General features: G+C 48.2%; 1 protein-coding gene across 1 annotated transcript; it reads right to left on the reverse strand.

Moving 5' to 3' along the window:
* Positions 1-3,862: 3,862 nt before the first annotated feature.
* LOC147663995 (ATP-binding cassette sub-family C member 8-like) lies at positions 3,863-26,728 on the reverse strand. Its single transcript, XM_086950023.1, has 3 exons — positions 26,599-26,728; positions 14,077-14,139; positions 3,863-4,064 (listed from the first exon to the last, which is right to left on the reverse strand). The coding sequence occupies exons 1-3, from the start codon at positions 26,632-26,634 to the stop codon at positions 3,927-3,929; spliced, it is 237 nt and encodes a 78-aa protein (XP_086806149.1). The 5' UTR covers positions 26,635-26,728; the 3' UTR covers positions 3,863-3,926.
* Positions 26,729-26,980: the final 252 nt, after the last annotated feature.

A 26,980-nucleotide genomic window follows, 5' to 3' on the forward strand; every position in this document is an offset into this window, starting at 1 on the left:
CTCTGCATGATGCAGACAGAGTGTGTCACCCTTGAGGGGAGTGTTGGTTACCCCTTGGAAGTCCTGGCTTGCCAGGCACCTGTTCCACTACAGGGCACAGACCCTGAGCTGCTGGGGAGGAGAGTGGAAGTAGAGTGCTTAACACCAGGGGCTAGTGTTCCACATTTTGAGAAATTCCAGAGGTCTGAGAAATCTCAGGAACAAATAGGGAGCACCTTGTCAGCACCAATGCTGGATGTAAGGCTTATGCACGACCCCCGGCTTGAAGCCTCCACCTGGCAGTGGATGGCCCGGGGCCTGGCAATTGACATTGACAGCTGTCAGTGGCAACTGCTGCTTCCTGTCCTTATGCAGAATTTTTCTGGGGTTGGGGACAGCAGTCTGATTTAAGGGGCAGAATGTTGGTACTGTCTGTCTACAGGGATGAATCCTAGCAAAATAATTTTAATAGTCTCACAGATGGGGCCCACAGATGAGAATGAGTGTTCCCCATAGGTCAATCTAGTGGCTCAGGAGAGTGTTTTTTTTTTTTTTAAATTTTTATTGAACATAGCAATGGATGATCAATGGTACAACAACTTTTTCAATAATCATTTCAATGGTTAAACAGACTTAAAAAAAACATTAAAAAAAAAAAAAAAAAAAAAAGAAAGACATCTAAATACATATATATATCAGACATGAGAATTAGGAAAAGGGGAAGATATTCATCAAGCACAACAAAAAAGGAATACAAACAACAATTTTATCAAGAAGGGTCTGTGCAAAATCCGCAATTTATAAAGTGGCATTGCAAAAAAGTGCAAAAACCTGCAATAAAGTGCTACTGCATGTGCAAAAAACTATGGTAAAGTGATATCTAAAAGAAGTGCTTGTGCAGTTAAATGTATTGACCCTTTCTTTATCTTTATCCTTCTTTTGCTGCTCATCCCTCCTTCAGTTGTTCCAAATCCCCAAAATATTCCCACTTCCTTTCAAATCTCTTAATAGAACCTACTCTGCCCGCATATGCTTTTTCAAAGAGACAGGTTCTCCTCATCTTATTAAACCATTTTATAAGTGAAGGAGAGTGTTGACAGAGGGGTCCAACTAGGTTCAGAGGGGCATAGATCTGACATGTGCTGATGCAGACAAGGTCCATTGCCAATGTTCTATTGCCTGAGCAGGGAAGCTCATTGAGGCATTGATTAGTCTACCCTGGCTTTAGGCTGAATATAGGTCATGCTGGAGCTGGCTCTCTCTGCAGGGTCACCCGGAAAAAAAATCCTTCACCCCTCTAGCTGAATTTGTTTTGTTGGCTTTAGGACTCTGATCACTTTACCTCTGTTAACCAGTCAAACATGCTACTACCCTCTCCTTAAAACATAGTAAAATTGGGCTACACATATACCACCACGCTAGCAAAGGATGTATCAGAACCACAGATTAGCTTTCCTGTGGACTCCTCCCTCCCAACCATAGATGAAGACATAAGGATAGGAGGAAACAACTACCAAAGACCCCCACTCCTACCTGACTTAACCATTCCATCGGGCCCAAGCACTTGATTCTCAAAGGGATTTTGCTAACAACGCCCTGGGACAGATGAGGGTGCGCCCAGAAGCAATCAAGACTGAAGAAGCTAAACTGAGGTCCCTTCTCACACCTGATGTAATTAGCATTGCTTGAGCCTAAACTGTGACAGAGCCCTCACCTGGCACATGCATAGTCAGTCACACATTGCAAAAAAGAAAAAAACGATTTTGAAACTGATGTAGCAGAAATTGAAGTTCATGTGTAGGGGTGTATTATAATCACACGTGTGGATCGCACCCATTTATAATCCTTTGTCGTATTAACGTGAAGTATTAGAATTGTGTTATGTAATATCATGAAGCGTGATGTGTTTAAGCCCTTGAAAGTAACCTGGAAAATGAATGTAGAAAGTGAATGTGACTAGCAGCAAACATCAACGTGAAGAGTTTGTGTTGTGTAACTGACAATCATTAATTTATTAAATGTGTTTATTAATTTGTTGTTTACATGTAGGTAAATGCATTCATTGAATGTGCGTTATTTTCGTATATGAAATTTTGTAAAACTTACATGCCATTTCCATATTTTAGCCAAATCTTGTGGGCCTGAAACGCAACTTCTTTGGATGCTCACACTATAGAATTAACTGTTTGATTTTCATGTGTACTGTGAAATTTGTTCTTTCTCACGTTTTGGGTTGCAGGTGACAGAAGTGCTCTTGTTAGCTTGAGTAATGTCTTTGTTTTATTGGTTGGGCAATTAGAAAAAAAATTACATCACAAGGTCTGAATTGATAAAGGAAGGCTGGAAGGCCGTTTTCCTTCACACAGGAGAAGGCTTATGAACCACAGACAAATGTGGTGAGAAGAACACTGTTGTCCCATGGAAAACTACTTTTAGGACGGTACTCTGAGCTGATGGCGTGACCTGCAAAGATTTTGGGAAATTTCTCTTCAATATTGTGTTGTTGGGAGTAGGGAAAGCGCCCACTTCTCTTTCTCCCATATGAGAAAGAGCACCTTAGAGCAAGCTCTCTCTCAATAGCTTTATGCTATCTGACCCATTGATGGTGGAGAGACTTCTTAGGAAGACTCCACTTGATGACACCTTTTATTCCTTTTCCTTGAAGATGCTTAAATAGATGTGTCATTTTAGCCTTAGTATAGAGATAGATTAATGTTTATATTCATCAACCCTCGAGGAAGGGAAACTTGGACTCATGCTTTCTGATCCTCTTTGTTCTGCTTCTTGAATTCATTGTTTTGTTGATGCTGCACCGATTGAACTAAGTATGCAGGTTTGGCTTTATGCCGATTCCAATTTATTTCTTAACTCTCATATTGAGGTGTCTTTTTGTCCAGTTATTTTTGGCTTTGTAATAAACTAACTAACTTTACATAGTTGTCTGTGGTTACTATGTGCCTAGAGAAGTTCCTGTTGAATTTATTGGCACTAATAACAATCTTCTCCCCTCTATGCGTACATGCTGCTAAAAAGAGCCATTGGATTGTGATTCTAGAGTAGGTCAAGAACTTATGGGCCGACCCTTTCAAAACTAATGTAAATAGCCTGGCCTTGTGCTGCTGAGCTGCTTGTGTGTTCCTACCTCTATTCTCTCCCACTCCAATTAACCGCGGGGGCACGCCCCACACTCCCATATGCAGCTGCCACGGTTGGCAATAACCCAATTTCCATACTTTCCTGAAAAACAATTTCTGGGTGAACCCCAAAAAATCAAAACATACTACTCAAAAACAAAGTAAGCATAAGTAACAAATTGAAATTACAAATTACAAAAGGTTGGACTCATAGGCACCAGTGAATTCCTCATATCTGCTTTATTCTCATTTTGTCCATCTCTAATATAGGAAATTAATTCCATTTACATATCAATTTGAGCAGTAACAGGGTAGAGCAAAAAGGCAAGTAGACTACTTAATGGACTGCAGGTAAATTGATGATACTGCAGTTGGTCTTGTCAGACCACTTCAGATACACGAGTTGGGTTTGCTGACCTTCATGATGTGAGTGTATTGATTGTTAACTTAAGTCAAGTGTAATGGCTTCTATCAGCAGCAAGGAGGAGACTTTTTTCTCGGGAAAAACATTCATGCTTAAAACAACTGATTTAAAGTCATGAACGGCTTCACAGTGTGCAATCAGGGTAACATGGAGGCATTTATCTCTGGACCCCGGCCTCTACAATGTATTCCCACAGCGCTATGCCCAAGATTTCTGAACGTGCAAGCATACCCCTGAAAGACATGGTTTTTGTCAGCGCAAGCCCACAACATTCGGACACTTTGTAAAATGAAACATTAGAGACTTTTTGTATTAAATAATCAGATTTTTATTTACAATTAATTTACATAGTTAGAAAACTATCATTCAATTGCACTTTAATTTTTTCTTTATTTATCTGCTTGTACAAAAGAAGCAAATACACTGTCTTCTTGTTCCAGCAAAACCTCAGGCTTGTCATACTCTAAGATTACTCCTCTCTTCATCACAATGACCAGGTCCGCGTTTAAAATCGTGTGCACCCGATGCTGGAGGAAACCGATAAGAAAGAACATTAATATATGACTTGTGTTTTTAACAGAAACATAAATATAACTTAACAATTTATAGGATATCTTTGAATTGAATATAATCCTAGAACAAACAGTAAAAAGCACTGGTAATGCTAATGTGCAAAAGTATGTAATCACAGGCAATCGCAAAGGCAGTTCTCAAGTGTTGCATGTACAAATGCTGTTTCCTGGAAGGTTTAATTATAGACTTATGCCCATATTTATGAGGTTTTGCCAAAGGGCAGTGCTACAGGCCTTCCTGCGGCGCTGCCCTATGGCAAAAGAAAAGGGCAGGAATGCGTGTATCTATCAGATACAGCGCACTCCTATCTTTTTCCCCTGGCCGGCGCACAATGGGCTGCCGTGCGCCAACGCAGGCACCTTTGCATCATGGTGCAAGGGTGCCTGCTAGAGTGCAGCACACATAGAAAAAGGAAAAACAAGGAGAAATAAAGATATTTCTCCTCGTTATGCCTCCCTTATGGCTCCCCTAGGGAGGAGTACGTTTTTGGCGCTGCCTCCTAGTTACGATTTCTCATAAATATGGGGCAGTGTCAAAAAGCCATGGATGTTGCTGGGAACGCCCCCAGCAACACCCACTGCATGCCCCTTTAACTAAAAAAACTGCGATAAAGGGCACGATATTGACAAGGCAGCATTAAGCCAAAAAAAAAATGGCTTCATTGCTGCCTTGTAAATATGAAGCAGGCGCCTGTGCCACTGACGGCACATAAAGTGACGTTCCGGCGGCGCAAGGGGCCTCATAAATGATGCCCTAGGTTACAAGTAACATGTTGTAAGGTAGTAGTACTTCGCTGGGTGGAGGCAAAGCCTACTCTGCATACATTTTAAAGATATGGTAAGAATAAGCAGACAGCTTTGTTGTTAAGCCAGACCAAAAAACTACTGGTGATATAGGAATGCATGTGTCAACCCCACATGCAGGTCTCATAGAGGTCTCTTATAGACTGAGGCCCTTATTTATGAGGTTTTGCCACAGGGCAGTGCCGCAGGCCTTCCTGCTGAAAAGACACAAAGTCAGGCTTCCTGATTTGTCTCTACCAAAAGAGTAAAGTCTTTCTGGCGTGTAATGGAAGGAAATCGAGCAACCTGCACAGTTAGGTAAGCACTGCAACATAATGTAAATTGTCTAACGTTCTAATTAAACAAAAACTGTGCTACAAACACCCCTCGCCATTCTTTCCAGAAAATTTCCCATTTCAATAGCAAAGGAGTCAAGAACAAGATGTTTGCTCCAAATGGTGCATGATAGGTCATATCATGGTCGAAATATCGAACTACACAAATATTGCATACACAGTATCGACTTTACCATCACGAGGTAAGTGTAGGTACGTGGATGTGTGTTAGACGGACCGGGAGGGTCGGCCGAGGACAAGGGGAGAGGTCTCCGGGGAGAGCCGTCTCCAACGATCGTACAGACAAGTAACTTCCCCCCCCCACAGATGTACACCACACAAGGATACGGTTCAACGTTACTTTATAAGCAATTCTTTAAGTACGGTGAGATGGTACAAGGAGGTCTGGACTCAGGGGTCCCCTCTATTCTAGTCTCTTGGTTGGGAAAGGGGTAGCGGGACAGTCTCGTTACCAATCTGGTAGATGGAATAGCTCACAATCCTCGAGCTCGGCGTTCTAGATGATCGGGCCGCGGCGGAGCCTGCAGGTCCCGGGATGCTTGAAGGTAGTGACGGTCCGCGGCGGAGCCAGCAGGTCCCGATGAAGGTGGTGGTTACAAAACGGTCCGCGGCCACGCCAGCAGGTCCCGACGACGATGAAGGTTTCAGAAGGTTGCGGCAGCGCCAGCAGGCAGGTCGACAGTTCGCAAGGCAGGGCTATGGCAGCGCCAGTAGTCCGTCAAGGATGAGTTCTTCACTGCGTCTCTCGACTCCAGGATACAACTGCCTTCCTGCTCTGGAGCTGCCCCAGTTATAGGTCTGGCGCCCTTTGATGTCCGGACCCTCGCACTTGGAGGTCGGGAGGTCCTGGATGAGGGAGTCCAGACACCCAGCAGGGGGGTGGAGCCAGCGCCTGGGGGAGCTGGGGGCGATCGGCACCTGGCGGGGGAGAGCCATCGACACTCCTTTCTCCCATTGACCTGCCAAGTGGTCCGTTCACCTCCTGGGTGGATGGTGGTGCCGGGATGTCGGGGCCTGGCCAGGCCCAGGGTTAGGGTCGATCGGAGGCCACGCGGCCTCGTGGTGCAATGTCCAAGATGGCGCCCAGGCCGGGCGAGGGGGCCGGTAGTGATCCGGGCCCATGATGCAGGGATGTCCGGGGGCAGGGGTCCCGTATGAGACGGGGAGCGGGTGGTTACTGTGGGTTACACCTGGAGGGCCGGGCTCGGGCCTTGTCATGCGGGGAGGGAGCAAGCCCTTCACGTGGCCTGGTCAACATGCATCCCCCCCAGCTGAAGGCGGGGAGAGTCACCCATCCTCTTGGGGACTCTCTTCGTCGAGGCGGAAAAAGCGTGACAGGCCATCTGCGTTGGCGTGGTCTTGCCCAGGTCGATGTTCCACAGTGAAGTCCATCCCCTGCAGGGAGATGGACCAACGCAGTCGTTTCGGGTTTTCCCCCCGCATCTGCATTAGCCACTGCAAGGGCCGATGATCGGTCTGTACCCGGAAGTGGGTGCCGAAGAGATAAGGCCGGAGCTTTTTGAGGGCCCACACCACAGCGAAGGCCTCCCTCTCGATGGTGCTCCAGCGTTGTTCTCGGGCCAGGAGCCGTCTGCTGATGAAAGCCACTGGCTGGTCAAGTCCTTCGGGGTTCAACTGGGAAAGGACCGCCCCAATGCCATGGTCGGAGGCATCCGTTTGGACGATAAATTCCCGACTGTAGTCGGGGGCCTGGAGCACAGGGGCGGAGCACATGGCGGCCTTCAGCTTCTCGAAGGCCGCTTGACAGTCTGGGGTCCAGTTGACCTTTTTTGGTTGGTTTTTGGATGTGAGTTCCGTGAGGGGCCCCACAATGCTGCCATAGTCCCTCACGAACCGCCTGTAGTAGCCTGTGAGTCCCAAAAAGGCGCCGACCTCAGTCTGGGTGATGGGGGGCTGCCAAGACTGGATGGCAGCGATCTTGAGTTGCAGAGGGGCCACCAGACCGCTTCCCACCTGGTGCCCGAGATAGGTCACGGACCCTTGGCCAATTTGGCATTTGCTGGCCTTGATCGTGAGGCCAGCTCGCTGGAGGGCCTGTAGCACCTCTCGGAGGTGGTGGAGGTGGTCGGACCAGTGGCGGCTGTACACAGCGATATCGTCCAGGTAGGTGGCGCTGAATTCTTCGAGTCCCGCCAGGACCTGGTTTACTAGCCGCTGAAATGTTGCTGGGGCATTCTTCATGCCGAATGGCATGACCTTGAAGTGATAGTGGCCATCAGGGGTGGAGAAGGCAGATCGTTCTTGGGCCCGGGGTGTGAGACCGATCTGCCAGTAGCCCGCTGTCAGGTCGAAGATGCTGAGGTAGCGGGCAGCTCCCATGCGGTCGATTAGTTCATCTCCTCGGGGAATGGGGTGTGCGTCCATTCTGGTGACCGCATTCAAGCCCCGGTAGTCGACGCAGAACCAGAGCTCAGGCGTGGTGCCGGGGGCGGCCGCTTTGGGGACCAGTACCACTGGGCTGGCCCAGGGGCTGTCTGAGGGCTCGATGACCCCGAGCGTGAGCATCTTGGACACCTCCTCTTGGATGCAAGCCCGTACCCGATCTGGTACGCGGTAGGCCCAATGGCGGATAGGGGGACTGTCTCCAGTGTCCACGTCGTGTAAACACCAGGGGGTGACCCCTGGGGTGAGGGAGAACAGGGTGGCGAACTGCAGCAGGAGGTCTCGGCAGCCTTGGCGTTGTGCCAGGGTGAGGGCCTCTGAGAGTCGGACCCCATCCACGGAGCCGTCCTTCTCCCGAGTCCGGAGGAGGTCCGGGAGGGGTTCGGAGTCCTCCTCGGCTCCATTGTCTGTTGCCATCAGGAGGCTGAGCTCTGAGCGCACAAAGTGGGGTTTCAGTCTATTGGCGTGGAGGACCCGGAGAGGGTTCCGTGAAGATTCCATATCGATGAGATAGGTGACAGGGCTTTTCCGCTCGACTACTTTGAAGGGCCCCGTCCACTTGTCTTGCAGGGCACACGGTTCGGTGGGAGACATTACCCACACTTGTTGGCCAGGTTCAAATTCGATGGAGGAGGCATTTTGATCGTACCACCTTTTCATGTCTTCCTGACTGGCCTCCAAGTTTGCTTTTGCCATCTCTCGGAACCGTCTGGTCTGGTTGCGGAGGGTTAGGAGGTATTTGAAAACATCTGGAGGGTTCTTTAGAGGGGGCATTTCCCAACCTTCTTTGACTAGGCTGAGCGGCCCTCGCACAGGGTGTCCATACAAGAGTTCGAACGGGCTGAAGCCGAGGGACTTCTGGGGGACTTCTCGGTAGGCAAAGAGGAGGCACGGCAGAAGCACATCCCACTGGCGACGGAGGGGCTCTTCCAACCCCCCAAATCATCCCTTTGAGCGTGCGCTTGAACCGCTCAACTAGTCCGTTTCCTTGAGGGTGATAGGGGGTCGTGAATCGGTAGGTGACCCCACACTGTTGCCAGAGGGACTTCATGTATTTTGAAATAAAGTTTGTGCCCCTGTCGCTGATGACTTCTCGGGGGAAGCCCACCCGGGAGAAGATCCCCATCAAGGCCCGGCCGACTACCGGGGCTGTCACGGTTCGCAGGGGAACAGCCTCGGGGTAGCGGGTGGCGTGGTCCACCAGGACCAGGATGAACCGATGTCCTTGCGCTGTACGGGGGTCCAGGGGCCCCACAATGTCTATCCCCACCCTCTCGAACGGGGTGGTGACCACGGGAAAAGGTTGCAGAGGTGCTTTGAGCTTGCAGCCGCTCTTCCCGCTGGCCTGGCACGTGGGGCAAGATCGGCAGTGCTGGAGTACGTCGTTCCTCATCTTGGGCCAGAAAAAGTGGGTCACCAGGCGACTGTAGGTTTTGTCCTGACCCAGGTGGCCAGCCAGGGGGACATCGTGGGCCATGTTTAGCAAGAAGTCTCTGAAGCGGAGGGGCACCACTAGCACTCGACTGGCCCCTAACTCTGCGATTCTCTGTTCGCTGTACAACAGGTCATTGTCCCAATAAACCCAATGGGTTCCGGAGGTATCCCCCGCACTCTGGGCGAGGGCTTGTTGGCGGAGTCCCTCGAGGGAGGGACAGGTCTTCTGCTCGTGGCGAAACTGTTCCTGGGTGGGCCCCCCCTCCTGACGCCACTGAGCCAGGTCGGGAAGGTCCTGAGGTTGAACGAGCCCCTCAGGAGTTTGCTCTGGGGGGGCGGCCCGGTCGGTGTCTTCTACTGGGGCGACCGGGGGAGGAGGTGCTGGCCATTCAGGTTCTTCGGGTCGGGGATGGCACGGGCAGCCATGGACCGGGTGGTTACGCACGCCCAGTCCGGGATGCCCAACATCCCCAAGTGCTCTCTTCTCTCTACGGCGGCCCACGGGGAACTCTCAAGATCATTTCCCAGGAGACAGTCTACGGGGGCATCATCTCGGACTGTCACTTTCAACATGCCGGAGACTCCTCCCCACTCGAAGGGGACGCAGGCCATCCGACATAGACTCTCCGAATTGTCGGCTGAACGGACAGGGCAGAGAACGTTCGGCAGGATCTGTTCTGGGGTCACCAGGTGACAGCGGACGGCCGTTACACTGGCCCCGGTGTCACGTAGGGCTTCGGCCCTGCGTCCATTAATGTTCACCCACTGACTGTACTTCCGGGTGTTGGCGGGCAGGGGGACCCGCGGGACCATGTCTTTTCCCCCAAGGCACGCTAGAACCATGGCGGCTGGTTCCCACTCTTGGTGTTCTTGCTCGCACTCCTCTTGTTCTTCGGAGATTTGTTCTTCCCCCAGGGCGGCGGCAGCCATCTGGCGGGGTCTCGGAATCTGACTCTGTGGACAATTCGGGTCGTTTGCGTAGTGGCCGACTCGCTGGCATCGGTGACACGTGACATTGGCTCTGTATCCCGGCCGCGCCGGGGTGGTGCCCCGGTTGGCCGGGGGTGGGGTGCTGGTAGCGGGAGCGGCCGGGGCGTTGTCTCTTCCTCGTCCCTGGCCCCCTCCTCCTCCTCGGGGACGGTGCTGACCGTGGTTGTTCCGGTTCTGTTCATGTGACCCATTTCGGCCTACTCGGGTAATTTCCCACCGGTCAGCCTCGGCGGCGAGCTGCCGTGGATCAGTCAGTTTACTGTCGAGGAGGTGCTGCCTGAGCTCGACGAAGGAGTTGTTTGATAGATGCTCCCATATCATGAGATTGAAGAGTTGCTCGTAGGTCGTTACGTTGCTTCCCTTGATCCAACCCTCGAAGGCTCGGCTGAAATAGTTCACGTATTCCACCCAAGTGGTACCTGGGATCCGGGTGCAATCTCGGAACCTCTGGCGGTACATCTCGGGTGTGAGCCCATAGCGGGCGAGGAGGGTAGCTTTCATGTGGTCATAGGAGGTCATCAGATGGTCTGGGAGCTGTAGTAGGGCATCGCGGCCCTCATTGACGAACCTCCCCCATAGACCGGCTCCCCAGTCGCTTCGATTGATCCGGTGGGAGGTCATAGCGATCTCGTAGGCCTTGAACCATTGCTGTATGTCGTCATCTCGGAAATATTCTCGAACGACATCCTTGGGGATGTGTACCTTCTTTTCTGTTGCCCCTGGGGTGCGCGGTTGCTCGGGCACCCCTAATTCTTTGTTCTGCTTGCGTAAGTCTATCTCAGCTAGTTTGCGCTCGTGTTCATACGCCAGCCTCTTCTCTTCGAGTTCTCTTTGTCTCTGTTTCTCTTCCCGTTCTTCTCGGAGCCGCAGATGTTCTAGGTTCAGTTTTTGTTCGGCTAATTTGAGTTCGCCATCCATTTTGAGCCGGGCCATTTCTAGTTCATGTAGTCGGTTTCTTTCTCGTTCTTGGATCTCATCTTGCGAGAGACCCGTTCTTCGCTCCTCGGGAGCCGTGGTGTCTTTCTCTGTTGCTGCGACATTTTGGTCCGGGGGTCTGACGGCCCCGGTTTCTGCCCATGACTCAATGGCGTGCTTGAAATCGTCTTTCGTACTCAGACCGGTGGTAGCGATACCTAGTTCAATGCAGAATTGTTTCAACTCACGATGGCTGTATTCTTCCAATTTCTCCATCTGGAATCTTTCGGTGGATCCGCTTTCTTTGGTTGACATTGTGGTTTTGTCGTGGGGTGAGCTACTCTCTGTACGATTACGCGTTGATTCGGATCGCGCCGCTGGCCACCAATGTTAGACGGACCGGGAGGGTCGGCCGAGGACAAGGGGAGAGGTCTCCGGGGAGAGCCGTCTCCAACGATCGTACAGACAAGTAACTTCCCCCCCCACAGATGTACACCACACAAGGATACGGTTCAACGTTACTTTATAAGCAATTCTTTAAGTACGGTGAGATGGTACAAGGAGGTCTGGACTCAGGGGTCCCCTCTATTCTAGTCTCTTGGTTGGGAAAGGGGTAGCGGGACAGTCTCGTTACCAATCTGGTAGATGGAATAGCTCACAATCCTCGAGCTCGGCGTTCTAGATGATCGGGCCGCGGCGGAGCCTGCAGGTCCCGGGATGCTTGAAGGTAGTGACGGTCCGCGGCGGAGCCAGCAGGTCCCGATGAAGGTGGTGGTTACAAAACGGTCCGCGGCCACGCCAGCAGGTCCCGACGACGATGAAGGTTTCAGAAGGTTGCGGCAGCGCCAGCAGGCAGGTCGACAGTTCGCAAGGCAGGGCTACGGCAGCGCCAGTAGTCCGTCAAGGATGAGTTCTTCACTGCGTCTCTCGACTCCAGGATACAACTGCCTTCCTGCTCTGGAGCTGCCCCAGTTATAGGTCTGGCGCCCTTTGATGTCCGGACCCTCGCACTTGGAGGTCGGGAGGTCCGGGATGAGGGAGTCCAGACACCCAGCAGGGGGGTGGAGCCAGCGCCTGGGGGAGCTGGGGGCGATCGGCACCTGGCGGGGGAGAGCCATCGACACTCCTTTCTCCCATTGACCTGCCAAGTGGTCCGTTCACCTCCTGGGTGGATGGTGGTGCCGGGATGTCGGGGCCTGGCCAGGCCCAGGGTTAGGGTCGATCGGAGGCCACGCGGCCTCGTGGTGCAATGTCCAATATGGCGCCCAGGCCGGGCGAGGGGGCCGGTAGTGATCCGGGCCCATGATGCAGGGATGTCCGGGGGCAGGGGTCCCGTATGAGACGGGGAGCGGGTGGTTACTGTGGGTTACACCTGGAGGGCCGGGCTCTGGCCTTGTCATGCGGGGAGGGAGCAAGCCCTTCACGTGGCCTGTCCAACAATGTGGAGTTATGAACAGTACATATATAGTTGCCTTGTGATATTGGTAATGGAAATATTGTGGATGACGTAATTTTGTAGGCCAATATACCAACAACAATATAGTGACAAACATCCCTCCAAATGCTTCTGTAACTTAGCCGCAGCTCATTTTGTTTCACTTTGGTGGTAACAAACTAATTGAATACTGACAGTTTTCCTTCTTAGCCGATCTCATTAATATGTTTGAAATGGTACTTTTAAGACCGATCGATTAAGATCTCGGTGAGATGGATAACATTTTTCTGTAAAGTGTTGTAAGACTCGCATGCAGAAGGATGAACATTACTCCACTGTATAGAACACAGAAGTGAGCATTGATGAGTGGGAGGGTGGCATATTTGTGATGCTCTATCCTACTTGTCAGCTGCTTTCATGGTGTCTCGTTTTATGTATTTGTAAAGCATGCACTTATTCAGCTTAACATTTTTCTGGCTTGAAATTTCATGTTTCATGTTTTCAACACCCATGAGAACAAAGAACATGATGGGTTTGCACCCTAAATCGTGTGGCTGTGGTCATGCAATTAAACCTGGCAGCCAAGGTATCTGAACAATTCACCGATCACTCTGCGAAAATGTGCAGGGATGTGATTAAGTCACCCAGGCATCAGATTTGTCAACATGCTCTCATGTTGCTATTTTTTTCAGAATTAAATGCAACAGGCACAGTGTTTTCCTCTGTTATCACTGCTTTATATATGGTGCTTAACTTATACTACTAACTGGTGATGCAGCAGCAATTCCACCTCTCTCCAATGACCTCAAGCTACCTAAGAAAGGCTGCTGCACGCTTGGTCTACCCATTCCGATCTACAACCATCGAATATTCCTCCATCTGAAGCCCATCACACATCTTAAATGATAGGAACACATGTGACTGTATCCTTAAAGCCATTATTTTTAAACCATTCGGTAAAACTGTGCACAGTGTTGTGACACCGAGCACAGGGTAGTAGTATTAAGTAAAAATGAAATATGCACACATTTTGGTCACGGACAGGACCACACTACTAGACTCTTCTGTGCTGGTTTTACTATGATCGTGTATGTATTCAAGTTGTTGGGATGCAATAACCCAGTCCTTTAAAGTAGACGCATTTCATGTTGGTGTGTCGCTGAATATACTGAAAATCTGGCTCCGGCCCCTGATATTTAATATTGGCCGCCTCTTTCTCTGAGTCAGCAATCTGCAGCATGAGTGTAATCTGAGCTTCACAGATCATAGAAGGAAGGGTCTCTGTGAGGGCTTTTAAGGAGATCTTGCGCGCTGAATGGCCAATGAAAGAGCGTTCCAAGCCACGGCTAAAAGGGAGGTTATTTTGTGTAAATCTATGCACTGAGGCCAAATGAGGCTGACTCTGCCATGGCTCAGTCTTTCATTCTCCCTAGCCCCATGAACAGCTGGTGTAAAATATCCCCGTTATAGTCTGGTGTTAGAAAAATGTATGCAATATTTTTGTATTATCTATAAATGTCGAGTTTTGTAAGAACATAACTGGCAACAAGCACTTCAACTGAACAGGATAATCACACACGTCCTCCCCCGCTTGTAGCAGCATCGCCATTTGCTTGAATATCAGCAGCGAACGTGCAGTACGTGTACTTACAGCAATCGTTACCACAGTGCGATCATCAAATGCAGTCATCACCACCTTCTGTAAAATATTTTCCTATGGGAAAAAAATGAATATCATTAACAGCTTGGAATAACAGGATTGGTGTTATATTTGTGTGTCTTGCATATGTGGGATAGTTTATGGAGCGGTAGGGGTGTTAACGACATGAAAAACACAACCCAGAGTCTGCCAAGGGATCACAGATACTGTAACTTGGCAACAGAGGCTAAAACTGGGACACCCTGGCAACAGACAAAGTGCTAATGCACCTCTTCTGAGTAATAATCAGGACAGATTACTGAATGGAACACAGAACACGCTGCGAGAACCATTGTTGGTAAAGCCCATAGGCCTGACCTTGGTATGCTAGTGCGATTTTTTTGTATGTTTCATTCTACACACATGCTACAAAATTAAAAGAATATATTTAATTCCGTAAATGTGGTGGTAAACTGCTGGAAACGAAAATGTTGTATATTAGGAATAGTTTCAATAAAAGAGTACGAGTGCTTCATTGAAGTACGGTGCACATAGAACTGGTATAGAAACTGATTTTAGTTTTAATACATATCACAAGGCAATATGATTCTTACTGGTGAAAAGAGAAGTTAAGAAAAGGGAATACTGATTTTGAATTACTGTAACCTGACTAACCCTTATGGCAAATGAGCAGTGACGGCTGGTTGGGAACAGGAGCAGGGGCTGGGGAAGGAGCCACTGCCTCTCCTTCTCCGAGCAGGAACAGAAAGTAGACAGCCTCTCAGAATCCCCTGACCAATCACAGCGCTGCTAAGACAGCATTGTGATTGGTTTGAGTGTTGTGGTTCCGCACTCAGACAGGGAGTGGGAGGCTAATTGTTCTCCAACAGCAGCCTGGGTGGAGAGCATGCACAGTGCGCATGATGGTTTGGCCAGCCCAAAAGGGCCGACCAATCCGTCTTGCGCACTTACGTGCAGCAAGAACCGCTCCTCCTCCCTCTCCCAGACAAGCAGAGCCCGCTGGGTAGTTCCCAAAATGAAAATGATAATGTAACGTTTTTAGCCTTGAATTATCATCATTTTCTTTTTGTGCTTAGAGGGGCGACGCTCCTCTCTGGTTTGATCTTTGTCTAGCCCCTGATGTGGATAACGATGGTCTCTGCTTTTGAGGCAATTACTGGGGCTCTTAATTCTCTTCTGCTGCGCTCTGCTAGGACAGACTCGAACGACAGACATAGGTGGTTTAATCACACATGTACACAGGCCTCTTAGAAGTTGAGGGCAGCCCTCCACTGTGTCCCATGAGATTATACTGTTATTAAACCTCTAAGGACACAGGTGTTGGCCTCTAGGAAAAAGATGCGAGGGATAAGGACTGGTTAAATCTGGCCCAGACGGCAGAGACCAATGATAATACTCTGTTCTAGAATACTGTAAAGCCGCTGTTTGAAAAGTGCTTCTATCCCCAAACTAATATCAAATGTTCCCTTGCAAGCTTAGGTAGATCACTTTGAAAGGCTCTTTGATCCTTGGGCCAATAATGAGTCAAGGCTCAGCCTTTTGATGCCAGCAGAATAAGACATGAGTCCCATTCTCAAGAGTTGCTTGCCCTTGGATTTCAGGCTGGACGAGGTCCTTGATGCTTTGAAAAGTTGTGCCAAGGGTAAAGCCCCAGGACCCAATGGGGTCCCCGTTGATGCTATGGGTGAGCTTTGGGGTCCCATTTTCACTAGAGCTTTTAATGCGGCGGCTAGGGGTTCAATTTCCCCTACATGGGTTAATTCCATGATTGTTCCCATTTTTACGAAAGGGGATGGGTCAAATCTGAAGTGCTACCGCCCCAATTCCCTCTTGGATTCAGCTGCAAATCTTCTGGGTAGGGCTGTTTTGCAGACATTTGAGGACTAGGCATCCAATAATTCCATTCTGTTGAATGTCCAGTGTGCATTCAGGAAGGGACTGGGGACAGTGGAACAATGTGTAAACCTTGAACTTCTGCTAGGGAGATACACTAAGGTGAAGCCAGGATCCCTTTACCTGTGCTTTTCCAATATCAGTAACGTTTTTGATTTAGTGGACCACTCAATTCTATTGCAAACCATGCTGTCATATGGGACCCCTGAAAATATTGTTTGTTGTCTCTCTCAGCTGTATGAGAATCTCACAGGGCACCCGGTTCACGTCCTCTTGTATGCAGATGACGTTGTCACATTGTGTTGGAACTCTGTCGTGCTGGAGAGAGTAATGGGCAACTTTGCCAGGTTTATGGAATCCAATAAATAAAAATAAAGAAATTCAGGACATTTGCAGTGTTTGTGGTTAAATAGCACAAAATGATAGGTAATTTTTCTTGGAGGGCACACCTATTGCAAAGGTGAATTATTTTTGTTATCTGGGCAATCACTTTCCTAGTAACGGTTCCTGGTCTCAACACATACATAATGCACGGCTCAAGAGGAACAGAGTATACAAGGGTGTGTTCAGGTTTTCTTGTAAACCCGGATGCCGCCCTATCAGATTTAATATTACCATCTATAAAGCACGAGCTCTAGCCACCGCCACTTATGGCTGGTAAGAAGAGGCTGTAATAGTCTCGTGTGCGACTGGAGATTCTAGACCTTCTGTTTTAAACGTAATTTCTACATTTGTAGTAGCGCTTTTCAGCGCTTTGCCCTCCTTGTATCTTGGTGATATTTTAATATGCACATTTACCTTGTCTGATCGCCGCTCTCGGCGCAACGTGTTTAATTGATCGCCACCTTTGGCGCAACGTCTGTGTTTTAATCGCCACCTTTGGCGCAACGCTTTTTACTGTTCTTGTTGAATATTTTTCTCCTCGCTTCCGGCACCGATCCGCCATGGCTTGTGCCGTTTGCAGCGGCGGTGGCCTCACGAGCGCACTCATTTCCGCCCTCCATCCCCACTTCCGCCCTGCTGTCCAATTGGCAGGTCAGCGGTCTAGTGGCTGGAATAGGAAGGCTGTATTTAAACCCAGCACACTCGTCAATTCAGGGCTTACTGCTGGTAAGAAGAGGCTGTAATAGTCTCGTGTGCGACTGGAGATTCTAGACCTTCTGTTTTAAACATAATTTCTACATTTGTAGTAGCGCTTTTCAGTGCTTTGCCCTCCTTGTATCTTGGTGATATTTTAATATGCACATTTACCTTGTCTGATCGCCCCTCTCGGCGCAACGTGTTTAATTGATCGCCACCTTTGGCGCAACGTCTGTGTTTTAATCGCCACCTTTGGCGCAACGCTTTTTACTGTTCTTGTTGAATATTTTGCTCCTCGCTTCCGGCACCGATCCGCCACGGCTTGTGCCGTTTGCAGCGGCGGTGGCCTCACGAGCGCACTCATTTCCGCCCTCCATCCCCACTTCCGCCCTGCTGTCCAATTGGCAGGTCAGCGGTCTAGTGGCTGGAATAGGAAGGCTGTATTTAAACCCAGCACACGTCAATTCAGGGCTTACTGCTGGTAAGAAGAGGCTGTAATAGTCTCGTGTGCGACTGGAGATTCTATACCTTCTGTTTTAAACGTAATTTCTACATTTGTAGTAGCGCTTTTCAGCGCTTTGCCCTCCTTGTATCTTGGTGATATTTTAATATGCACATTTACCTTGTCTGATCGCCGCTCTCGGCGCAACGTGTTTAATTGATCGCCACCTTTGGCGCAACGTCTGTGTTTTAATCGCCACCTTTGGCGCAACGCTTTTTACTGTTCTTGTTGAATATTTTGCTCCTCGCTTCCGGCACCGATCCGCCACAGCTTGTGCCGTTTGCAGCGGGGGTGGCCTCACGAGCGCACTCATTTCCGCCCTCCATCCCCACTTCCGCCCTGCTGTCCAATTGGCAGGTCAGCGGTCTAGTGGATTTCTCCCCCAGTGTATTTAATGACACAATGGCGGAAGCGCAGCGGACGAGCGCAGCGGGAGCGCCGACTTCGCGCTGAAGTCGTACCAAAGTCCTGCCCGTCTGCGCCCGTCCGCACCAGCACGGGCCCAGGGCCCAACCCCCCTCTCCACATTCCTACTTCCTATTCACGTACTGCTCTACTGCAGCTGCAGGGGTCTTCTTGCCCCTCGCACTCCGTCCTGAACTGCCTAAATGCGCCCATTTCCTGCCCTCACTGTTCTCTTACTCTGGACTCCCTTAAATCATGTACAGATAGCAGGTCATCCACGTTTTGGAATCTTTCCGTCCCTAAGTGTACCCCCCCTCCCCTCCTCCACAATTCCTCCCCTGCCTTGAGCTTTATCAGTATCAACTGCCGTTCTCTCTCAAAACATAAGAGAGACATTTTTGACCTCTTGGAGACTGCTAGCCCTGCTGCCATGTTTATCACCGAAACTTGGTTAAATGATAGCTCTGGCCCTGATATAGCCATGGCTCTCCCCAATAATTACACCTATGCTGGGCGAAATCGAGTACTTAAAGATGGTGGGGGAATTGCCATCATCTTCAAGAGAGAATTCTCCTGCAAGTGGGAAGACCTTGACTTTCCTAACTGCGAAGCTGGTCTGTTCAAACTCACTCTCTCTCCTCAATTCACATTAACGGGCACCCTGATTTACCGCCCGCCAGGCTCTGCTAGCAGCTGGGCTGCAGCACTCCCTGATCTTATTGCCCCGTTCTTAGTACAATCTACCAACTTCACGATTCTTGGTGATTTAAATATTCACTTCAACACGTCCTCTTGTGCCATTGCTAAACGCCTCTTACAGGATCTTGAAGCACTAGATTTACATCTTCACAACTCTGACCCTACTCATAAGGCCGGCAATCTTTTAGATCCCATCTTTTCCAACCTAACTGGCATTTCCTATCTCTCCTCTACTCCTGTCCTCTGGTCTGATCATTTTATTGTTAATTTTGCTATTAAAACGTCTGTGGCTAACTCCTCTAGGCCCGACCTTCCTCACAAAGCCAGTAGAAACTGGAAACGTATGGATTTAAATAAATTAAACTCTTCTCGTCAACTCCAAACCCACGGTTCCCAAGATTACTATCAAAGAGCTCCCTGCTGTTACATCATGGTTAACCACCGCTCTGGATTCCTGTCTTCCGACCCAAAATAACAAATCTCAAATACATCACCCCCCAGCACCCTGGTTTAACGACTCCCTTCGGGCTGAAAAATCCAACTGTAAAAAATTGGAGCGCATATGGCGTTCCAACTATGACCCTGCCCATAAAGCTAAATACAAGTCCGCCCTCAAAACTTATCATGCGGCCTGTGATACCGCCTGAGCTAATTTTGCGAACAGCACCATACTCACAGCTCAAAACAGACCTAAAGCCCTGTTCAAAATAGTCAAGGAGCTCTCGGGTGCATCCTCGGTACCTGAGGATCCTTGTCTAGACACTGCTCAGTGTAATGCCTTAGCCAATTTTTTTCTTGAAAAAATTGATAAGATTTATGCCATTTTTAATTCTACTCCCGCCTCCTCCACTCACTCCGTTCAAGACCTACGTAACTTTCCGCATGATATCATTCCCTGCCCTCTGCCCACTTCTTCCCCACTTCTTGCTTGGGATCCTATTCCCCCGCGCTTCTAAATAAGTATCTTCAAGACATCAAATCTGGCACCCCCCTGGACCCCCTGGACCCCATGCCCCCGCAAGTTCTGCGCTCTCTGGACCCAGCACTCCTCCACATTATTCTAGATGTCTTGAACGCCTCTCTGACAGAAGCGATTGTTCCAAACGAATGGAAACACGCAATGGTGGTCCCACTATTAAAAAAGGTTAACGCAGACCCAAACAACCTCTCCAATTTTCGCCCTATTTCTTTGCTCTCATGCTTTTCCAAGATTTTGGAGAAACATGTTAATTCTTTGCTGAACTCCTTTGTTGAATCTTCCAATTTTCTTCATGGCTCACAATCCGGGTTCAGGGCTGGTTTTTCCACGGAAACCACTCTCCTTGGCGTGTCAGAGACCATCAGACGCCAAGTGGATAATGGGGAGACTGTGGCACTCATTCTGCTTGACTTGAGTGCCGCATTCGACACCGTCTCCCATTCCATCTTATTATCCACGTTGGAGGCGGTTGGTGTCGGTGGTCCCGCCTTGGCCTGGATTGCCAATTTTCTTTCTGACCGCACGTTTCAAGTCTTTTCCTCCACTTCTGCCTCTTCTATTCTCCCCTCCACTCACGGTGTTCCCCAAGGGTCCATCCTTAGTCCCCTTTTCTTTAACCTGTACGTGAGGCCGCTTGCTTTTTTAGCGGAACAGGCGGGTCTCACAATTTACTCGTACGCTGATGACACTCAAGTCATCTACTCCCTCTCCACCAATAAAAATCTCCCCTCGTCCTCTCTTCAATCCGGGCTGAAACAAATATCGGATTGGATGCTGAAGCACAAACTAAAATTAAATGGGGACAAGACAGAACTTCTCCTGTTTGGCCCAGACACCTCACTCTGGGGCCCACACCATTGGCCATCGGAGATGGGTCCTCTACCCATTCCATCAGAGTCTGCTCGCAATCTTGGGGTTCTTTTCGATAACCAGCTAACCTTCAAGCAACACGCTGTGAAAGTCTCCGCCACCTGTACCACCATCATCAGGTGGCTGAGAAAAATCACGTGGATGCTGCCAGCGGACACCTTGAGGACCGTAGTCCAGGCTCTTGTCATCTCCCGCCTGGACTATGGGAACATCCTTCTCTTGGGCGCCGCCAAGGAGGTTACCAGGAAGTACCAGGTGGTGCAGAATATGGCAGTTCGCCTTATCTGTCACCTTCCTGCTAGATCCTCGGTTACTCACCATATGCGGAAATTGCACTGGTTGCGAATTGAGAATAGAGTTAAGTTTAAAGCACTTTGCTATATGCACAAGATCATGACCGGTAGGGCCCCTCACTATCTGTCTGCCCTAGTACAGCAATATATTCCCCCCCGGACACTCAGGTCTTCCACGCAGAACAAGTTTATGATTCCACGCATCAACAGAGCCAAAATGGGAGGACGCTCATTTTCCCTGCTGGCCCCTTCCTTATGGAACGCTTTACCTCAACTTTTGCGCTCTGAATTCTGCTTTCTCACTTTCCGTAAGGGAATTAAAACTTGGCTTTTCAACACTTAACTCTATGGTTTAATACTTCTCCCACCTTTTTTTTTACCGTTTAGTCTGCCTTAGCGCCGGGAAACCTCCGGGTAGCTGTGCGCTTAACAAATGTAATTATAAATAAATATAAATAAATATGGTGGGGGTGTGTGGAATACACGTCTAGTAGCCCTTTACAATCTGAGGAAAAAGCTATTTTAGGTTTCGCCTGGCGAACAGCTGCGCAAGCAGCGTTTCGCACAGGCGAACATTTTTGTTTACCAGTATGTGGCTTATTCCCGCCTCTCTGTTCCATTGTCTAGCTCCATAAATGGAGGCTAGCCATTGGAAGAGAGAGGCGTCACTCATTCCCCGAGGCGATTCGTGGGCGGTACGCAGATTCTTTCTCTCTCCGCAACGTCATGAAGACGTGGCCACTGTGGGCGTGTACTTTTTTTTTTTACACCGATGTTTGTCTTCATTATTAACTTTGTCCCTGTCCCGCGTGGCTGTATCCTGACCACCTTCCCGCTGTCCGTCCCCCCTCCCGCTATCCTTGTTTTATGTCCTGTCCCCCCTCCCGCTGTCCGTATATGCCTTCTGGTTGGGTTTTGTTCTGTGGTTTTTTTCTCTTTCAAATTGCGTTTACCTAGCAGTTGTACTGAATTTTTTGTGTACCAGTTTCAGTTATTTGTGGAGAGTTTTTGTGGGCATTGCCTCTGGCTTGAACTACTTAGATGACTAGACTGAACCAAAAGCAACATTGATACGCTTAAGAGTGGACAGCCAGCAAGTTCCTCTTAAACCGAAGCTGTAGCATAGTGTATCTTTTTGATACGTTCATGGTCTGACTCGCTTTTGATACTTAGTACCCGAAGCAGGTTTGCACTGCTAGCTTGTTTCGTTTAACACTGCAAACAACTTGAGGCAGACACCATAGTATAGTTGATGCTTAAATATTCGCGACGATAGCCGTCGAGTTCCACAGCATGCAAGTCTCGCATGAACGTAAAATTCCTGGTTGACTGCACTTGGGTAAGTTGCCGGCACTTAGGTAACGGGCGTGACCTTCCGCCCAAGTCTCCCAGCAGTCTAGAAACCTCGAATTGGTTTACGTGCTGGCCGTCATGGAATGAATGTCACATGTGACCTGAGCTCTTTACTTTTTTTTTTAACTACTTCTTCCCCTTTGAATACTTTTGTAATATTTTTGAGACAGGCATCCACTGCGTTGGTGGCACACGTCTGGTTCGGGCTCCTAACATGCAGTCACCATCGAGTACCTGCCAAGTTTGCTTCATAATCACTTTGACCCACTTTCTCTCACGCCCTGCAGGGTGTGCGTGTAGTCGGAATATTGGACGTCCATTCCAGAATAACCATTGGGCGTCTCTTGGTTAATGCAGCAATAAATGTTACCCATTTAGCCTGGTTGTGCGCAAGCAGGATCAGTCCGTCTTGAGTTAAAAGTTGGGAATGCCACAGTTTTACCTAGAATGAGGGGACCCAAGCTGCTTAATCATGCAGCGAAAAAAACATAGGAGCATTACACTGATTGTGCGTTGCTTAGTTTATTTGAAGGTTCTGTATTGGAAGAATGTAAACTAAACAGATTTACTGAAGATAGTCTACAAACAATAACCTTTAGATTCGTCACACTATTTCATAGTGTTCGTTCTTATAAGCAAAGTATTTACTTTCTTGTACATATTCTGGGTGAGAATAATGTTCAGTGAAACAGTTTTACACCAAGGAGCAAATTATTGTTATGGTCAAAGTGATATGAAGTGGGTTGTTTGCTGATGCTTTGGACTCCTTTCGAACTTTATGGAGTCCAATTTTCCATGTCGCAAAGCTAGCGCAGACTTCCGCTCTGCACAATAAATTATTCTACAGTCCAGGTAGGAAAGCAACCTGTCAGGTTCGTTGTGCTAGTGTGGCGGAGTACCCTCTGATTATAAGGTGTTTTTCCGTATATGTATTTGTCCACACTATGGTCAGCCCCATTATGACGTCCATAGCGAACTCCGCTTTAGCACCGTCTATTGACATTTCATGTTTTACATTGAACACGGGTCAAGAAATCTTGAAGTTGCTCACAGATCAGACCGACATGCAGTGCCAGTCAGTCTATTGCCCCAGACTTTACCCCTCTCACAGGAGCACGTTGCTTTTCTGCAGTCGGGTTTTAGTGATGATATAGTGCACACTGAAACGTCAACTATTCAGCGATGTTCCTCGGTCTGTTTGCAGAGTTGTATAAATAAAAAGCCTATTTTTTTTTTCTTGGATTCGGCTGAGCTTTTTTTTGTGTTTCAGTTTGGGGCAAACTGCACACCGTTCTCTCCCCTACCCATCATCACACAGTTAAATGCCTCGTTTAGCCCTACGTGTGCTTATTTTGTCAAGTACGCCTTGGTCAATGAGGTGAAGTCCTTGTATAGCGCCCATGCACTAACTCTGGGTGTGTGTGTGGCTCTGGGTGTGTGTGTGTGTGGCTCTGGGTGTGTGGGTGTGTGTGGCTCTGGGTGTGTGGGTGTGTGCAGCTCTGGGTGTGTGTGTGTGCGTGGCTCTGGGTGTGTGGGTGTGTGTAGCTCTGGGTGTGTGGGTTGTATGTGGCTCTGGGTGTGTGTGTGGCTCTGGGTGTGTGTGGCTTTGGGTGTGTGCGTGTGGCTCTGGGTGTGTGTGTGTGGCTCTGGGTGTGTGTGTGTGGCTCTGGGTGTGGGTGTGTGTGGCTCTGGGTGTGTGTGGCTGGCTCTGGGTGTCTGTGATAGTAATTGCTGTCTGCTGAGCTCGTCCAGTAGGGTACAATAGGTCTTACATTTGCGAGAGATTACGCTGTTGGCAATGTAAATGACAATGCCATTTATTTATCTGTTTTCAAATCCAACACATAAATAAACATTTTGTCATTTACAATGCCAATAGCTCTAACTTTTGCAAAGGCAAAACCGTTGCATTGTAAATGCTTGTTTTACCCGGGACTGAAACTTAAATGCCACTTGTGAGTTGTAGCACCTAATTTGCCATCCAGGTAATAATACAATTTCTTATAGCCATCATTTTCTTTCCAACCCCTTTGGCCGCCTCGTCCCTGGCGCCAGTTTTGTTTTTCTATATTCTTTGAAACTCTCCCTCTCCACACTGAGATTTTAAGTACTGGTTAGCATTGATCATGGCTCTTAGCTGAAATCAATTACAATTGTTCACCGCTTGTTGAGGTGGGCTAAGTAGCTGTCACTGGGCTGCAATCTCGGTACTTGTTATTTTGCCAGTTCAGTTTAATTATCTTCATCCAGAAGATAAGGCTCTGGTGCTGTAAATTATCATATTACCGGTTTACACCGTAGGTACTCCAGCTTACCGTATTTGCCTTCAATGAGGTCAAGGCTTTTCCACTAAAGATCTCCCTAACTGGAGGAAAATGCTGTAAATAGCATTGCCGAGACTTGAATCCCCATCCCGTTACCTTTGACCCACATAATGGATCACAATACCTCATACCTTTCACAACAAAGGCCAGATACTGGTCCCTGCCTTTGACTGGCAGAATGCTAATACTGGTAAGTACAATTCCTTTGCAACTCACTTTGAGGAGCGTTGGATTTGTTTACTGGACACTAAGGAAACTAACTGTGGATTAACGGCTCTATGCTCCGAATCTCACACAATGAGGACGAGAAACATGATATAGGACTATGGGTGTGCACTGAATTCATTAAATTGCCCTGGGCGTCATACACACCTTCCGACCTGAGCAAAAATATTGTGGTTCAGTGCATCGCAAACAGTCTGGCAGTTTTAACATTTGTCCGGTACACATCTTTTTCTGCACTATGCATACTACTTGATGGCAGAAAGAGGAGTCTAATGAGCTGCACAGTTACTAGACTGGCATTAATGTCTTTGCGGTGCGTGCCACCGAACATAAGAGGGTTACTTATGGTTTAGCAGATGCAAGACATCCTCCAAACCTCTGCCAGCCCCACGGTTCCCCTGCCTCCTGATCTTCCACGATAGAGACTCAGCTGTCTCCATCACTGGAAACCTTGAGCCACCAGCTTACCATCCACAGATCTGACGGCAACAAGGCATCAAAGCTCCACCCTAGTTAGCGCATGCCTTCTGTTGCATATTTTCAATGTTTGTGGCTACCATGTACAAGATGGTGGTTGCTAAATTGTGCAATGTCCTCCATGCACCGGCAGACAATTCACAGAGTGTAAGAAGGGAACAGGAAACGACCCCCTGCTTTGGGGTGCTCTTTCCTAAAAACAAAAATAATTCTGAGCGGGCCCGCCACAACAAGGTAGATTTCTTGGCATCACATTTCAAAAGGAGCATTTGCCTTGTTGGAAGAATCAGTTTGACTAAAATGCCCAGACGGAACAGTAAGGAACTTTTAATATGGCTGGCGGGTTGTTGTCACCCGAGCGCTTTGGTGTCCCACCCGACTAAAGATGCTTCTCAATTGCTTAAATCGGACAGATGGGAACATTTTTTGGCAGCTGGCCTTTGTTTCCCATAGGGCAATATCCGAATTTTAAAACATATATGGAGTCACAGCACATTTCTGCAGCTGACTGTGACTTTGTTGCGAGGAAGGTATGTCCCCTAATGGTCTTGAAATGCAAAGTATTGCATTGTTGCACTGTGATTAATGTGCACTTTAGCAAACTGCATTGTATTGGAACATTCAAATTGTGCAAGTCTAAAAATGCCCCTCTAGCCACGTCTGAACCACCTATGACCTCCAAAATACATTATTATTAAGGAACAGAATGGTACATAACAACAATGCAAGTGCATATTGCGCAGGAGACCTAACCTATGAAATGCTGAAGCAAGAGTTACACTGGGTTATCAGAAAAGTACAGCATCATTTTATGCTGAAGATATTTCATATAACTGTATTTTGTTACCACCATTTTAAACAACAACTCACAGGCATAAGAAAATTGAGGTAAGGGAACGAAATATACTGAAACATGAAACAATGAAAATACACTGAAAGAATATAAAAAATGGCATGCTTAAAAAGAAGGAATAAAGAGTGAAAAGGGTAGCTTTAAAAATAAATAAAGGGTTAACAAGAGAAGAATGACATAATAAAGGTACCGCCTCCTAATACATGAGGTTAATATTATGGTTAATGTGGGTGGTTTTCCCCAACCCTTAAATACATGCTCTTGGACATGCCAGTTCTGTACATTAAACAAAATTTGTTTCTAAATATTAGGGTACGGGGAAACATGATCTGATGTATTCTCGCTTCTTCCCCTCAAAGCCTGTACAATATTGGGATGACTGCAGCCTGACGCACTCTAGTGATCATGAGAAGTCCTTCCTTACGTAGGAGAAGGTCACAGACAGGATCAGAAGGCTCGCGGAATGCTTATGACGCACCTTACATCACCTCACGCTGTACCCAGAATCTCTTTAAAAATATGTGAGGCGCGATTCGTGGAACAGTGAACAGTGAACTCACAGTAGCCATGTCTATCGACGCTGTCGCCTCGTCCATGATGAGAATGCTGGTTTTCCGCACGAATGCCCTTGCTAGGCAGAACAGCTGTCTTTGCCCCAGGCTGAAGTTTTCTCCACCTTCTGTGACGATAGCATCTGGGGAAAAAAGACGAAACGTTTCGTACTGTGTTCTGACGTCTTTTTTAGTAGCATAGCAAAGCGGTATTCCCTCCCTGCTACATATTGCGTAAGTCTGCATTATACAGCAGTTGCATGGGGTAGACTGTCGGTAACACAATAAGATCGATGAAGTTTGTCTTAATGTTTCTCTCTTTTGCTGAATGAGTGTTTTTTAAAATGTTTTTGAAATTATTTCCCCATACATATTTGCATTTCGAGGATTT

The sequence above is a fragment of the Lissotriton vulgaris genome, unplaced genomic scaffold, assembly GCF_964263255.1.
Source record: "Lissotriton vulgaris unplaced genomic scaffold, aLisVul1.2 SCAFFOLD_1406, whole genome shotgun sequence".
NCBI lineage: Eukaryota > Metazoa > Chordata > Amphibia > Caudata > Salamandridae > Lissotriton > Lissotriton vulgaris.